Here is a 17,095-nt window from a genome sequence, read left to right on the forward strand (position 1 = left end):
AACTCAGCCCTGCTGCTCCAGGGCCCCCAGAAGTGCCAAGCTCCAGGTTTAAAAATGTCAGGGGCTCTGGGACCTCAGGAGGGGACGAGATTAAAACCAAAGACCATCTTCACACCATCTGCAATTAACTAACCTGCATTGGAGACCTTAACAGAGAGAAGCCACGGAGCTAGTTCCATCATTTATCTGCCAAGGGATATCCCCATTAGCATGGGGCTCCTAGCTCAGGGCAAACCTCCCAAACCCACAGAAAGGGCTCAGCTCAAATCATCACCGTTTGGCGTCTCCGTCATCCAGCACTGGCCTCCCGCTGCCTCGCATCCTTACAACCTGCAAGAGAGCCAATCACATGCTTTGTTTCACTTTATTGGATACACCGGGTGTGGGATTTACAAATAGGACCAACAATGTGTGTGGGGCACAGACGGCTGCCTGTGGATCTGTGTGTAACAGGGCCTGTAAAATGAATGGACCTCATGTGCACGTGGTACAGAGAGAAGCAAACCAAGACCAACTGGATCCCAACGTGGGTAACATAAACAGTTAAATTACTAAAGTCATTATCTTAAGAGCAAAATACTTCAATGAAAATGGCATATTAAAAACATATAAATTACATTTAAGCTCTGTACATGATTCTTAACAAAAATAACAATACCGTGTTCTGTACAATACTGCTTCCTCTGAACATTCCAAACCCAAGAAACACTTTCCCTTGAATTCCCCAAAAGAGTGGGCAAAATACACATGCAGTATAATTAAAACCATTTCACCAAATACAAAGCTGTCAGTTTCTTTGAAGGCACACATTTTGTTGTATCTCAGGAACTCCCATTTCAGAAGCCCCTTGTCTTCCGACCCCAACAGGCAGCAGAGGGCAGCCTCCGTTCCAGCGAATCTTTGGCTGCTAAAGGGAGAATATTCTCAGCAGGGAGGCAGCAGAAATGGAGCCCCTTCATCCTCAAACCAACAGACCAGATCGGTTGTCAGGAACCTCAAGACCCGAGGTGCCTCCTCGCTGCCTTTTGCAGGCCCTTATTCCCAACGTTTTGAAATATTCACTCCATATATGACATGGAGTGAAGCTGCCACCTATTTTCTTGAAAGGCATTTGCTGCTCACTACCAGTCTACCACCAGAATCAATGTATACAGCCCTGGGGAAGACCATGTGTCCTGCTCCCCAGGATGCCGTGCTGCCAGACCCCCTGCCTGGCTTGGGTGCTCCTAGGCAGGGCAGCTCTCTGTGTCAGAGGACAGAGACGAGCAGGGCTCCACCTCACCCAGTCTGCAAACAAGCCCACTGGCCGGCGGGCTCTTGTGATTGCTGAGTATGGTGTCTTCTCAAAGGCGACTGAGGTCCCTGTGGGGTCTCGGCGGGGCTTCTATCCCCGAACCCTGGGCCCTGGTGCCACTCAAGCTTCCAGCTGGACTTGGGCCTCGTCCACCTGCAGAGTGTCACAGTCCCCCAGCAGCTCAGTCTCTGGGACAGAGCCTTCCTCCTCCTCCTCTGCTTCCTGCACGGGGCTCTGGGCCCCGTCTTCTGGGGCGTTCTGTGTGTCATCGGCGCCCTCTGAGAGCAGGGCTGCCCTGTCTGCCACGGACGTGTTGGAGGGGGCCGTGGTGACGTAGCCTGTGCTGGTGGAGCCACTGCCACTGTGGTGTGAGCTGGGCTTGGGGACCATCTGAGGAGGCACCTGCTGCGGGGCCATCTGCATTGGGATCTGCACCGGGTAGAAGTTGGGCAGGTAGGCCCCATAGGCCGGCACCGGCTGGTAGCCGTTGACGGGGATGTAGAGCTGCGGCGGGGGCACCATGGGTCTGATCTGGCCCTTCATGGGGATGAACTGGGGCTGTGGGAAGGGCGGGGCCTTCTGCTTGGGCCCCACGTAGCGGGCGTTGCTCACATTGCTCACTGGGCTGGTGCTCAGGGAGCTGGTCTGCGTGGTGTTGCTGGCCCCCGAGGTCTGCGCCGAGCTGTTGTAGTTGGAAAGGTTGCCCCAGGCTCGGAGCCGGCTGTGGATGTCCTTGAAGCGGGGCCGCCGGCTGGGGAACTCGTTCCAGCACTCGATCATGAGGGCATACACCCAGGCGGGACAGTCATCGGGGCAAGGCAGCACCTGCCGGTTCCGGATCATCTCCACCACATCCTGGTTGGAGTACCCGCAGTAGGGCTGCAGGCCGTAGCTGAAGACCTCCCACAGGACCACACCGTAGGACCAGATGTCTGAGTCGATGGAGAACTTGCCGTACATGATGGCCTCTGGGGCCATCCAGCGGATAGGCAGCAGCGAGTTCCCCAGCAGCTTGTAGTAATCGGCGGCATACACCTCTCGGAAGAGGCCCAAGTCTGAGATCTTCACGTTCAGCTTGTCGTACACTAGCACGTTGCGGGTGGCCAGGTCCTTGTGAACCACGTGGTGGCTGGATAGGTACTCCATCCCCGACGCGATCTGTGCCACGAGGTGCACGAAGTCGGGGGGCTCCAGGGCAGACTTCACCGTGCGGTCATCGTCGGTGCTGCCCACGTCCGAGTGCGGCGAGCGCATGACCAGGAATTCGTGGAGGTCGCCGTGCGAACAGTAGCTGAAGATCATGCTCAGGGGCTGGTCCTTGGTCACCACGCCCAGCAGGCAGACGATGTTGGGGTGTTGCAGCCGTGCTCGCAGCATAGCCTCGTGCCGGAACTCCTCCCGCAGGGGCCCCTCCGCTTTGTCCTTCAGCGTTTTGATGGCCACAGCCTGGGTCTGCTCCCCCGGGGCAGGGCCGAACAGGTGGCCTTTGTAGACTTTCCCAAACCGGTCCTCTCCCAGCTCCTCCATGAACCTCACCGCAGACAGGCTGATCTCTTTGAGTTTGGCCTGTCAAGAAGAAAAGCCCCACGTGAAACATCACTGTCACCGCAGCCCTGGAGGAAGGTGCAGAGCAGCCGGGAGGAGTGGAGTCCCTGTGCGGCCACGACTAGGGGGTACCTTGCAGAAGACCCGCTGGTTTTGCCCACCCAGCCTTGGCCTGCCCACCCACAGCTCTCTAGTTAACCTTAAATACGGCTCTGATGCCAAGGTTGCTTCCCATCTGCAATCTTCCACAGATCCCAACCAGGCTACAAATAAGGTCCCTCCAAAATCCAGCTGGGACACACTGACTTCCTTCCCACTTGTGCATGTGTGGACACACACACACCCTACAGCCAGGCCCAGGCACCAGCTGCCCCGGGGCTGCCCCGGACATACCCCGCCAGGTTCCCTCCAACTCCCATGTGTGCCGACACATCATGTGAGATGCGATGTCTTTTTCTCATGGACCCCACAGAGGCTTTCCCACGACATTTTTGTCTTGGCAATTTTGTCACTTATAAGAGTCCAAGCCAGTTGTTCTACAGAGGTTCCCTCAATGGGCCTGTCCATGGGCCTCTTGACTAGGGTCTCCGTTAAACATGTTCCTGGAAAGAGTACCCCACAAGTGATAGGAGCCCTGAGAACCTTGCATCTCTCTCGGCCTCTATGACACCAGCTCCTCCCGTGTGGCCAGCCCTCATCCTCCCCAGAGGTTCCTGGGCCTCCGTGCAAGCCCCGGGGCTCTGTGCCCTCCTCGCTGGCCAGCCCCTGCCCATAGCAAACTCTCACCGACTCTGGGGCTGAAAAGCCAAGTGCATCAGCTCCCTCCTGGCCACCTTGAAGAGCCCCTGCAAAGCTGGCTGAGAATGATGTTACCTACGGCTTGCAATGAGTGTAAATGCCCTTTTACAACACAACCTGGAGAGGCTGCAGCACATGTTCTCATCTGTTGTATTTCAGTGTCCCACCCCCATCTAAGGCTGCTCTGGGATGAGGGGTGGCCTTTTAGTGGTAGCCTGTCCACCTACTCCCATTTAAGAGCTATTCTTCTATCCTTCCCTGTAAACAAAACAAAGCAAAACCAACCCAACCCAAAAGTGTCAAGAAAAATTATGGGGGGCATTGGAGCCCTGTTGTTCTTGTGTGTCTTCTGGGCAGAGCTGAGGCACCTGGACAGTGAGGACACTCGTTGGGGCCCACAGGGGCAGCATGGTCCAGGCAGAGGGAGGCCCATGGACTCTGGGGCAGTGAATTCCCAACACGCCTGCCATTTATTTTCTAAAGCACACATGTCCTGATCTAGTTTACAGAAAAAAAAAATGGCAAAATGAAGCAGAGTTTAAAATAATTATGTGCTATGTATCAAGTAAATTAAGACATTTAATGTTGGGGGAAACAACCCCTGAGGATTAAACGTGGAAGAGCCACCCGGGTAGAAAATGTAAGGCACGGAGACCTGTTTGTGCTGGTTAATGAGGGGCATTTCCATGTCTTGGCTGGGCGAGGCCATCAGCTGTCGCCGTTGCGGTGTGGACGCAGATGCCTTCTGCTTATTCCGGCACATGCAAACCAAGAAGAAAAGGCAGGCGATGACCAGTGGAATTGCAATGCTGGGGACCAAGATGTACAGAATCCCCATCTTGCTGCTGTCTCGGGGACCTGTGAACAATAAGGCTTTCGTGATTTTTCAGAAAACATCCCTTTTCAACTCTAAGTTCTCTACCAACCCACTCTCCACCTCCAGCCAAAATCTTCACGTGCACGTGTCATCACCTAAGTTACACAATGGGGTAAAAGGGCACACCACACCTTAAAAAATGTGATGCACCAAAAAATGCACACCCAGCTGCATCCTGGGGAAACAAAACCCAAAACTGCCCAACCTGGAAACAAGCGGGAATATGCAGCATAAAAAGTAAATGAATTATAATGATCTTAATATTAATAACGACCACATCCGCTTTCTGTTCCTGATGTTTGAATACCATCGGAGATAGGTGCTCTGCCCAATTTCACTTTTATCAAGGTCTCCCCAGCTACTGACAAGTTCATGAAATTCACTGGAGACCCTTGTCCAAGGTGAGTGAAACTTGGTACTGGGATTAGACACGATCCTTTTCCTCATTCAACATTTTAATGTTTTCTTCACATTTTTATCTAATGATGACAGATTCTTTTAGGGTAATAATTAAACATGCGCTAGATTTAAAAGAGCACCAGTAGTCCACGCTCTTGACCCAATACAATATGCAACAGGGGCACAAGAATTCTTGGAAAGCATGGGGTACCAAGAGTCAAGGCCACCAGCTACCTTCCCTGCATTTTTTTTTTTTTAAATCACAGGGAAAAGTAACTCTTTGTCTCCCTCTACAGGATTTACAGAAAGGTACAGGGGGCACACCAGGCAGGCTGAGGTGACCTCAGACTCTGAGCAGGACTCCCGGCAGGGCTGGCTCCTCCCAGGCTGCGTGGCCCCCAAGCACCCCACACGTCAAAGCAATTGAATATAAGACAAAGTGGTGCCGTTTCAGGACGCTGACCCTAAGCCTGGTGGAAGGTGAGTTCTCTAGAGAGCCACTTTCCCACATCCCCAGAAAACCAAGGTGTTCTGTTTTCTCCTTAACCTGGCAAATAACTATATCAGACTTAGAGGGCCCCATGGCCAGGGGGCAAAGCGCTTCTCATCTGGAAGCAAACAAGTGATTTCTGGTCAGTGTGAGGCCTAAAAGAGCTAACTCGGTTCTAAAAGTGAACATGCTATTGCCACCTTAGGAAAAAAGCACCTTGTCCCAAACCCAGCCTTGCCCCACCCCTGCTCCCTCAAATAAGAAGTCAAGTAAAACCACAAACAAAACTTTCTTCTGGCCCCACCTAGCAGCTTCCCCTCTGAAAGGGTTCCGAGGCAGGTGTTCCACAAATCTTCGGGGCACTGGGGATGCCGATTCATTCTTTTTTACTAGGGTTTGGTTCATTTTTCATTATTAAGGTTAGCAGGAGAGTCCAGGCCACTCTCACGCCAAGACCAGAGGTGTGAGCTCACACTGACACCATCGCCTGCTTTTATTATCTACTTAACATTACCAACATGACTCATGCTTACTGGGAAAAACTGTAGTATTACAGAAATGTGGCCTTTCAAAAGATAGTATTTCTAACAGTCCTCTTTCCCAAAGGCTATAAATGGTCAAGTTTCGTGTTCTCCTAACTTTATGTATATTTTAGGTTGAACCACATGGAACAACCGATATTCAACTATTCTGACATATAGACACAGTAGTTTTATATGGTTTTCTTAATTCGAATGTTGAATGAACTTTATTTATTTTTGAGACAGAGTATTTGTTTATTTATTTATTTTTGAGATGGAGTCTCGCTCTATCTCCTAGGCTGGAGGGCAGTGGTGGGATCTCAGTTCACTGCAACCTCTGCCCCCTGGGTTCAAGTGATTCTCCTGCCTTAGCCTCCCGACTAGCTGGGATTACAGGCACCCGCCACCATGCCTGGCTATTTTTTGTATGTTTAGTAGAGACAGGGTTTTGCACTGTTGGCCAGCCTGGTCTTGAACTCCTGACCTCAGGTGATCCGCCTGCCTTGGCCTCCCAAAGTGCTGGGATTACAGGCGTGAGCCACCACACCCGGCCTAAATGAACTTGATTTTAAATAGAATCGTGTCATCCATATTTTCCTGCTCCTGTTTTTTTGGCAGAATAAAATCTCTTGGACAGCAGCTTATGTTGGAGCAGATAGATATGTGTGTTCTCCCACAGCTGCATGCCACTCCACAGCACAGGCGTCTCCAACTGCCCCATCCAGCCCTACTGATAAACAGTCTGTTTTCTGTTTAGTTCTCACAAGTGATTCTGCAATAAATATCCTTCCATTTATGCCCTGTAAGTACAAACCATGCGATACAAGATTCTAAGAATTGACTGGTCCAAAATCATACATTTTTTTCATGTTTTGATTTATTTTTAATTACAAAAGTAATTCCTACTCACTGTAAAAAAAAAAAAAAGTCTTATATTTGAACACTTTTGTAGGTCTGGGGAAATCACTGCTAAAAGTTTGATATCCATCTTTCCAAAACCTCGTAAAAGTCAGGAGCCTGTGTGTGCTCACACACAAACTCCCACTCATTTTCCTTTTGCCAGAAACAAAACAATGAGCAAAAAAGCATCTCTAACACAGCTCTGTCCTACAACCTGCTTTTGTTCTTTACAGGGCACAGGGCCATCCTTCGTTGCAGGACACCTTTAAGGTCTGGAGTGCTCCAGAGTGCCTAGACCGCAATTTGAATGACTGATAATTTCATTCTTAAAATTTGTTCTCCCATAATGAACACATTCTTGAAGATTTGTGTCTGATCTGCTGAGCCAGAGGCAATGCCAAATCTGAAGCTGCTGAATCACACATCAGGAAGGTCATTAGTGCCAGTGTTTACTTCCTGCACTTCGGGGTAGAGACACGCGGGCCTGCGCCCCAGGAGGAGATCTCCAGGTGCATGGTGAGCCCAGCCTCGCTTCACCGGCTGCTCTCTCTTTATCCGCGGATGCCCACTCGTTCACCAATTGCTGCTTCCAGCTCCCAGCCCAGCCTTGGTTACCCTGCTGCCTGGAACTGGTGAACCGGGCATGACTAAGACAGAGGTGAGAACTGTCGAAGCTGTCAACCATCAACTACGTGCGCTTCCATATTCATGACATTACAGACACACTTGCAAGGAATGAGGACAAGCAATGAATTCTATTTTCGCCTCACTCCACCAAACCTAAGTGTAAAATCTGAGAAGCAGTGAAAAGCTCAAAAGCTGGTGGGTGGAAGGGAAATATTTTTACGAATATTAGGAAATACTGAGCAATAATGGTGTTTTTTGTTTGTTTGTTTTTTGTTGTTGAGAAAAGGTCTTGTTTTGTTGCCCAGACTGGAGCGTAGTGGCACCATCATGGCTCACTGCAGCCTTGAACTACTGGGCTCAAGCAATCCTCCCACCTCCACCACCCAAGTAGGTGTGCCACCACGCCTAGACAATTTTTGTATTTTTTGTAGAGACGGGTTTTTGCCATGTTGCTCAGACTGGTTTCAAGCTCCTGGGTTCAAGAGATCTACCCGTCTTGGCCTCCCAAAGTACTGGGATTACAGGTTGTGAGCCACCGCACTGGGAGATAATGTTAATGGAGAAACAGAATGTCAAAGTGAATATCCCAGGACCATCCATACATGGGAAAAGGGCTGATGGAAGGGGGTGGGCCAAAATGCAAACAAGTCACTACTGGGTGGTAACATTAGGGGTGATCTGCACATTACTCTTCAGATTTTTCTATATTTTAAAATGTCTTGTAATGGTCAGATGTTACTTTCATAACAACCAATAACTTGCGTTATTTATTTATTTATTTATTTTTGAGACAGGGTCTCACTCTGCCGCCCATGCTGGAGTGCAGTGTCACAATCTTGGCTCACTGCAACCTCCGCTTCCCAGGCTCAAGTGATTCTCCTGCCTCAGTCTCTTGAGTAGCTGGGATTACAGGCATGTGCCACCACACCTGGCTAATTTTTATATTTTTATGGGGTTTCACCATGTTGACCAGGCTGGTCTTGAACTCCTGACCTCAAGTGATCTGCCCACCTCGGCCTCCCAAAGTGCTGGGATTATAGGCATCAGCCACTGTGCTTAGCCCAACAGCTTTCTTTAAAATGGTCACTGTGGTAAGATCAGGGGTCTCTGGTCGCCACTGTACAGAGGCACACCCCAACCCAGGTCAGGACAGAACGCCCTCATCACAAGGTTCACTCAACAATCAACACATTAAAAAAAGAGAGAGAGAATACATACTACACGAGGGTACGTCACACAGTTCCATGCGTACGTTTTTATTCTGCGTAAAGCACCAGGGGCCCTCCATCTGGCCTCCGGGGTTCCGGCAGTAGGCGTGCCCCCCTGCAAGCTCAGGGAAGTCTGTGCTGGACAGGTGGTGGCTGTGGGGGTGCTGCAGGGCCCACGGCTGGCACTGGTGGCCTGACTTGGTAGTGCTTGCCGTTCCTCTGTAATCCATGCCTGAGCCGTTATAGCACTGATGGTCTGAACAAGGAAAACACGTTAGGAAAACCTCCAGGGTACAACAAAACCATTCTGCCTACACATGCCCAAACTAGAATTTCCAAAAGATCCAAGGATTTTACATAACTTACCAGAAAAGAGGCATTAAAAGTAATGGCTTAATGAAGTCCCAAGCCCAAAAATTAAATGCAGGGCACATCAGGGATAGACATGGGGAAGGAAACTTGTCTGAAGTTATTCCACAGCCCCAGAACCATCTCTTGGGACCCACGAAGCACCTGCACACCACCACCCCACCAGAATGGGGATGTCTCCCCAGCCTCAGGATTAACTTGCTCTAGGAAGAAAGCCAACTGTGCAAGCAAGAAGGGCCTGGCCCCTCCATCTCAGGACACCCTGCTCAGCCATGGGTGAGAACAGTGCAGGCCACGCCACCTCCATGGAGGAACCCTGGGGTTGGGGTGTGCATTTGGTGAACATTTCTGTAGTGTTTACCATGTGTGGGGCGCTGCTCTAAACCCTCCTGGCTGGGGCACCGTGGCTAACAAGGCAGGTGGATCACTTGAGGTCAGGAGTTCAAGACCAGCCTGGCCAACACGGTGAAACTCCGTCCCTGCTAAAAATACAAAAATTAGCCAGATGTGGTAACGCACGCCTGTAGTCCCAGCTACTCACGAGGCTGAGGCAGGGGAATCACTTGAACCTGAGAGGTGGAGGTTGCAGTGAGCCGAGATTATGCCACTGCACTCCAGCCTCGGTGACAGAGTGAGACTCTGTCTCAAAAAAACAAAACAAACAAAAAAACCACCTTCCTAAATATTGCCTCATTTGACCTTCATTTCAGCCCCACGGGTTAGTACTGGTGTCATCCCCACAGAATATAAGGATATGAGAGCTTAGCAACTTGTCCAGGGTCACAATGAGGGTCTGAATGCAGGCAATGGGCCCAAGGACCAGGCCCTGGCTGGTCCTGGTAAGGAGTCCTGGCCATTCCTGGACCCCCAGATTAGCCAACGATGCTAAATACAGCCCCGGAGCTGTGGCGGAGGTGGCCCGTTCCCTGGGTCTCACTCCTCAGGGAGGCAACAACCCGTATGGATGCAGTGATGTCAGCCAATGGTTTTCCTCGGAGACATAAGCAGCGCTCCCTGTCCTGTGTCTGCCATCCTGACTGGCCATGGCCACCCTGCTGGGGCTCACAACTTGGGGTTTACTAAGCCTCCAGAGGGCAGGAGCTGCTGCCAGCAAGAGGGGCAGTGGGGAGCATGCTCTTCGTCCTGTGCAGACCCCAAACAGGCCACACCCAGGCCCCGGGCTCAGAACTGTCCCCCTCCCCCACGCTCCTCCCTTAGGCCCCACGATTCAGGGACCTGTAGAAAGGTGCACGGTGCTTCCCTGTATTTCCTTCCCTAGTGATGCCTGATCATTACAGGTTCTTCTCAGGTGCCCTCCCAGGCCAGTCCTGCAGCATCTCTGTGGGCCTCACATTCGTCCAAGGCTAAGGATCCTACAGGTTTCTGGGGACTGATCCTCCACTGATCCTCCAGGTTTCAGGAGGTTGGGGCAGGAGGTGAGAGTCTGCATTTTCCCCTGGCGCCCGAGTGCATGCTGACCGTAGGGCAAGTTAGGAAGCTGGCCCTGTCTCTTCTCATGCCCGCAACAGCCATTTCCACAGGAAGTGAGATCACTCCCATTTCAGAGAAGGGAAATCCCAGGCTCAAGCAGGTGGAGGGATTTCACCTGAGTCCCACAGCTGGACACAGTCCAAGCCCACATGCGAGCCTGGGGCTGAATGGCTCCAAAGCCCCTGATCTGAGGCCCCGCCTGCTGCCCTGCTGGAATGGAGGCCTAGGCTGTGGGGCCCTCGGCTGCTAAGGGGGTTCTGTGGGGCCCGGACAGATGGGGATCCCTGGGCTTCACCGACACCCCCATACACATTTCAAGGGCCCTACACTCCCTGTGCCCGCCGGTCCCGCCCCGGGCCCTCGGGCACTCACAGCGGCCCAGCCTCTCGGCTGGGATGCCAATGCGCATGCAGTTGGCAGCGTCGGGGCTCTCGGGCATGGGCAGCGCCTCACACTTGGGCAGCTGAAGCCGCATGAGGATGAGCGGGTTGGAGCGGGCGATGGTGTACTCCTGGCGGCACAGGTCGCTCTCCAGCACCTCGCACTCGTCGCGGCACAGCTCACGCGGCTTGGGTGCCCGGGAGCGCGCGTCGCACAGAGGAAACACGAAGTGGCAGAAGGATGGGATGGCGAACTGTGAGCACTGGTCCGACAGGTGCGTAGACGTGCCGATCATGGTGAAGGCCGCTGCAGAGCCCGCGAGACTCGCGTTAGCAGTGGACCCACCTCGCGCCCCTGACATTCATCCAGTCCCCACCCCCAGCCTGGCATCCCAGATTGCCCACTCAGCCCCCTGATGCCCCGCCCCGCCCCAGACTCCCCAACCCCGAGCCCCACACACCACCCTGGAGAGGCTCCCCACCAGCAGGCCAGCCTGCCCATCACCTGCTCTGATTTGCAGCAGTCACAGAAAAGTCCCTGGTCCCAAGGCCTCACTTAGAAACATCAGAAGCAGAACAAGAAAGAAGGAAAACGGCCCCGTAGCTCACTTCGCTAGGTGCTTCTTCCAGGACAAGAGGGTTCAGACTTCAGATGCAAAAGCAGATCCTAAGGACCCGCTATGTGTGGAGAGCGCAGGCCAAGAAGTGCAGTACCGAGCCCCAGGCTTCCCAATGTCCCAGATCTGTCTGGGGAGAAGGCTGTCCCAGAAGAGGGAGTCAGCTCAGCTCTGTGAACTGCAGCTGGAGGAGGCAGTTGGTAAAATGCGGAAAGCCAAGAAGGTGGGAGCAGCAAAGTGGGAGGAGAGCCGCGTTACAACTCTGGAAGGTTCTGTGATAAGGGGGAGCAGAAAAACCCGAAGATCCAGAGCCCCCTTTGGTAGGGCGGTTTGTTTTTTAAGGGCAAGATGTCAGAGGATGCAGTTTGGTGGTGAGAAGATGGGGTGAGTTCGGGAACAAAGTGGGGGTGTTGGGGAGACATCTGCTGCACCTGGGGTGCATGGCTGGACACTGGTAAGGGCAAAGAAGCTGGCCAAGGCAGGGCTCTAAGGAATGCATCAGCCTGCCCTGGGCTCACTACCCCATTTTCACCTGTGAAAGGCTGGCTTACAACAATTGAGCTTGGGGACAGTGGAGGCAGACAGGCCCCTTTGCCTGCACACCCAGCAGAGGCTGTGTCCTCCAGCGTGGCAGAAAACCCAGAAGCTGGCATTTAGTCCCTGAGGAGCCCTAGCTCCACCCACGAATGCAGTTCAATCCCATCATTACAGATTTGGCGATTATTTGGTGATTATACAGAGGGCTGTCAAGAATGCTGGCCTTGACCTCCAGGCAAGGAAAGCGTGTAAGTGCTGTGCCAGGTTTGGCCAGCAGGTGGCAGTGCCGCAGTCAGTCATTCCCTGGGAACCCACCCAGGAATGGGATGGGTAGCTGTGTGGGCATAGCCTTGTGCGTGATCACTTTGTGGTATCACTCACGCCTTCCCGGGCCTGTTTCTGTACCTGAAGAGTGATTTGAGACCCCACACTGGGGAATGAGAGTGCACACAGAGCCTATAAAGTGGCCCTCAGCGTGAATGGGCCCAGGGGTCTGGTAAAAGGCGGCGTCAGTGGGCGGGAGCAGCCACACTGTCCTGATTGTGTGCAGGCACTACTGTGCTCATCACATCACCTCCCCTCCTCTGGGTTCCTGTGGCCGATATTTAAATGGAGGAACAGAGAGGGCAAGCAGTTACAGTACAGGATGTCTTGGATTTGGAGGAAGAACTGAGGCTTCAACCCTGTTCAATCCCATCATTACAGATTTGGGATTATATGGACGGCTGTCAAAAATGTAGGTAGGCCTTGACCTCCAGGCAGGGAAAGATTGTCTAAGAATGCCAAAGCTGTAACTTCTCTTGGGCTAATCCACTGATACGATGTCTCTGCTGATCTTTATAGGATTTCTCTTTTTCCTTCTCCTCACCCTGAGAATGTACTGCTTATTTCTGAAAGTGCAATTCTAGGCACAAAGAGATCCAACAACTCACATCCTGTTATCTGTCCACACCCTGAATGTCACACAACACTTCCCAACACAACACTGCACACAACGCAGTCATTACTATGCTTATTTCAAAACCACAAGTCTGTTGAGAGCAACTTCAAATTTACTGTTTTCAAAAAGCCACCCACCTAGAAAATCTTCCTTCTAAACTCTTCTCTAAAAGCTGCTATAAAACCAGGCTGCTTGGATGCAAGCTGATTCCTTAAACAACTCCTGAAGAGATAACTGAGGGACAATCTTGTGCCCTGGATCAGTGCTTGCCAATTAGTAGGGTGTCTAATTAATTCTGAGAGTCTGCAGCTAGCATTTTAAAAGATGATAAGAAGAGACTAGAGGATGTCAGAATGCACAGTTCCTACTAAGGGCTCTAACTTTTTTTTTTTTTTTTGAGACAGAGTCTTGCTCTGTCTCTGGGGCTGGAGTGCAGTGGCGCGACCTGCAACTTCCACCTCTTGGGTTTAAGTGATTCTTCTGCCTCAGCCTCCCAAGTAGCTGGGATTACAGGCACCCGCCACCACACCCAGCTAATTTTTTGTGTTTTTAGTAGAGATGGGGTTTCACCATGTTGGTCAGGCTGGTCTTCAACTCCTGACCTCGTGATTTGCCCGCCTCAGCCTCCGAAAGTGCTAGGATTACAGGCGTGAGCCACCGTGCCCGGCCACTTTTTTCTTTAATGAAATAAAACCGAAGAGAAAAATCCAAGTGCACCGCTTTTACGAAGGGTGAAAGTTATTCCCTATAACCTATGTCAGTTGTGTGAAATACATGTATGTGTATACTAAGTCATGGCGTAAAGTATATTCTCTATTTCCCACTGTGTGTTTCGGTAAAAACCTTTGAGAAGTCCTACTTTAATGGAAAAGAAAGCTTTTGCAGTGAGAGGTAGCCGTATTTTCAAAACCATCTCCCGCTGGAACAGGATGGCATCTCCAGGTTCCTCTCTGTCTCATGATGGCTCTTTCACTTTGCACAGGACCTCCTGGCCCTGTCCTCAGAGGACTCTGCACCAGCACATGGGCCAGGCAGTCTCTTCTGTGACCGTGAATGTGATGTTCGACTCTCTAGTCTGAGGGTGACCTCAACTTAGAAGGGCTTGTTAGTGACATGAGGTGACTTTCTGCCTTGGATCCTCATTGTCACCCCTTAACAGGTCAGTGCCCTGTATCCCCTTTGCCCCACCACACTCTCCCAGGAGCGCAGGCATCAGAGATCACCCACTGATTCTAATCTGCAGCAGAGCCTCCCGCTCCCATGGAGATGATCCAACTAAACTGAGGTGCTGGGGCACTGGCCATCTGCACAGGATGTGTCTTGCTCCTTATGGGATCTGGAGAGAAAATGTGTATGTGTTTGTGGAGAGAGTAGAGACAGCAGGAGGAGGGCTCTGGCTCTGTACAACTATTGTCTAATTAATTTTCTTGCTTTCCAAGGCGTTTCCCCTAAGAAGGACCCCGGACCCCATCAATGTGTTCGAGTTGTATGCTGAGAACTGGGACAGCCAATCAGAGAAGTTAAGTCCTAATGAGAACAAGGATGAGCAGCTGCAGTTCCTAATTGACCTGCCACTTTCTCAGACCCTGAACCAGGTACCCAAAGACGCGGCTTTGTTCTCTGGAAACCCAGGACTGACAAAGTGTGTGTTCACTGCAGCATCCCTACCACTGATGACCCACGACTCTTTCCCCCAAACAGCTGCAATCAGGCCTGGGTGCCTTTGGACCAAACGTGGCTCAGAGAGGATAGAAGAGTCAGGAAGTACAGAACGAGAAGTCAAGCAGAGTGAGTGTGGGGGCGCTGAGGCTATCTGCGCCAGTGTGGCAGGCCCGGGGCAGGAGGCCCTGGCGATGATGCAGTGAGGACAGTGCTTTGGACCCACACAGTTTGGCTGAGTTAAAAGTGCGGAAGTATATTCCAAGCAACCCACACTTGCTAATTTAAACATACAGGCCAGGAACATTTTTAGGGCAAATCACGTTAGCAATTGCCACTACTTCTAAAAAAGATCTCTGGTTTCTACCACAAATGAGATGGAAGAGGCACCCACTGACCATGCCATTAACTGATGAAACACAGTGGCCACCATCTGTGCGACAGGTGGCTGTGTGCATGCTTATCATCCTGTGAGAAAGGTCTGCAGCTCCTACCTGTGATTCGGTTTTCAATCTCCCCCTGCATCTGAAGCGAGTCCACATAAATGGTCCGGTTGCCAATGAAACGTGCACAGGCAATTCCCCGGTAAGGCTGGCAGAACCCATCCTCGTGGTAATCATCCCTGGTAAGAAACACACAAAGTCTGTTAGAGCTCTGGGAGGTGCCAGATCCCGCCAATGACTTGTTTTATGATCCAGCGTCTTGCGATCCAGCAATTTTGTTACTTGGTATCTATATAAGTAAATTTAAATAAGTGAAACACATAAGTCACACAAAAACCTGTACGTAAATGTTTATGGCAGCTTTATTCATAATTGTCAAAACTTGGAAGCAATACGATGTCTTTCTGTAGGTGAATGGATAAACAAACTGTGGTACATCCAGACACTGGTATTGTTTAGTGCTAAAAAAAAAATGAGCTATCAAGCCACAAAAAGAGAGGAAACTTACATGCATATTACTAGATGAAATGAGCCAATCTGAAGGCTACATACATACTGTATGATTCCAATCATATGACATTCTAGAAAGTGCAAAACCATGGACAGCAAAACTATAGAGACTGGTTATGGAGAAATGTCAGTGGATGCCAGGGGTTATGAGGGAGGGAGGGAGGGATTCCAAGAGACACACTGGGGTTTTAGGGCAGTGAAATATTCTGTATGATACTGTAATGGTGAGCACACGTCACTATACATTGGGCAAAACCCATAGAAGGTAAAACATAAAGAATAAGCCCTAATGTAAACTACTGATTTTAGTTAATAATAATGTTATCAATATTGGCTCAGCAGCAATAAATGTCTCACATGAATGCAAGACATTAAAATAAGGGAAACTATGAGAAGGAGGTGGGGAAGACTCTGGATTTTCTGTTCAATTTTTCTGTAAACCTACAACTGTTCTAAAAAATGCCTATTAATTTCAAAAAATTCCACATCTTTAAGGGAGTATGGAACAAGAATGGGAGGACTGGTTAAGGGTGAGGATGATTCTTGAGGTGAAGGGTACACGGGGATGGGTATGTGTTTGTGTATACATGCACACACCCAGAACATCAGGCATGTGTGTCACCTTACCCTTGAACTATTTAATACATCAGGGACATTATGGCAATGCCCCTGCAAACTTCCCTTGTTTGCAAACAAGGCTTTTATGATAACGATGACAATCCAGAAGGTAAGCAGCTGAAATATTTGAAAAGGATAAAAGCAATACACAAATGTATTCTCTACTATGTTCAAAGGTGATGGTAGGGACTCCAAGAAGTCCAAGCCTCAAAGAACTCACAGAATGGCATACATGCATGCCTACTCTACGCAGAAGTGCGACCTGGCCACTGCTGCATGGACAGCACAGACTGCATGTCACAGGCATAGGAAGTCAGAAGAGGGAGAGACAAGGGCAGGCTGTTCTCCCTCCTGCTCCTCCCGGTCCCCACAGGGACAGCCTGCATGGATGGGAAGATGGTGTAATCCTTTCCCAGGTCCCCAGGTTGGAGTTTGTGCTGAATTATTTTCTGCAGAAACTGTTGGTCTGGCTTCAGCCAATGAAAGCCATCATGATAAGTATCCTGGAGGATTTTAAAGTGGTGCTCAGGACCCTCCAAAGGTCCATCGACGCCAATGAGCCACAGCAGACACATCGGGGCCTGCCACTGCTGGCAGAAGAGGGGACTGAAGATGCTCGGACAAGCCTTGCATGAGCACCTCAAGCCTGTAGCTTGTTTTCCAGAAAATCTGGAACCTACCCCATAAGCCTGAGAGCACTCGGCTTTCCATTCTACATCCATTTAGAGTAGACCATCCCCAAATGAAATCTGAATTCTGTTCAATTTAAGGCCAGGCACAGTGGCTCGTGCCTGTAATCCCAGCACTTTGGGAGGCCAAGGCTGGTGAATCACTTGAGCCCAGGAGATCAAGACCAGTCTGGGCAACATGGT

General features: G+C 50.8%; 1 protein-coding gene across 14 annotated transcripts in view; it reads right to left on the reverse strand.

The window, feature by feature from the left end:
• Window positions 1-350: 350 nt before the first annotated feature.
• Window positions 351-17,095, reverse strand: part of ROR2 (receptor tyrosine kinase like orphan receptor 2) — a 232,264-nt gene continuing 215,519 nt past the window's right edge. For 13 of the 14 annotated variants that reach the window (XM_055349868.2, XM_055349871.2, XM_063696552.1 and 10 more), the window contains 5 exons: window positions 15,147-15,274; window positions 10,892-11,206; window positions 8,670-8,915; window positions 4,293-4,495; window positions 351-2,860 (listed from right to left, as the gene is read on the reverse strand). In XM_055349868.2, the coding sequence (XP_055205843.2) occupies window positions 1,415-2,860; window positions 4,293-4,495; window positions 8,670-8,915; window positions 10,892-11,206; window positions 15,147-15,274 (2,338 nt within the window). In that variant the 3' untranslated portion in view covers window positions 351-1,414. The remainder of the gene's footprint in view (window positions 2,861-4,292; window positions 4,496-8,669; window positions 8,916-10,891; window positions 11,207-15,146; window positions 15,275-17,095) is intronic. The other variant, XR_010130279.1, reaches the window with a different exon arrangement.

The sequence above is a fragment of the Gorilla gorilla genome, chromosome 13 (genome assembly GCF_029281585.2).
Source record: "Gorilla gorilla gorilla isolate KB3781 chromosome 13, NHGRI_mGorGor1-v2.1_pri, whole genome shotgun sequence".
In the NCBI taxonomy this organism is placed as follows: Eukaryota; Metazoa; Chordata; class Mammalia; order Primates; family Hominidae; genus Gorilla; species Gorilla gorilla.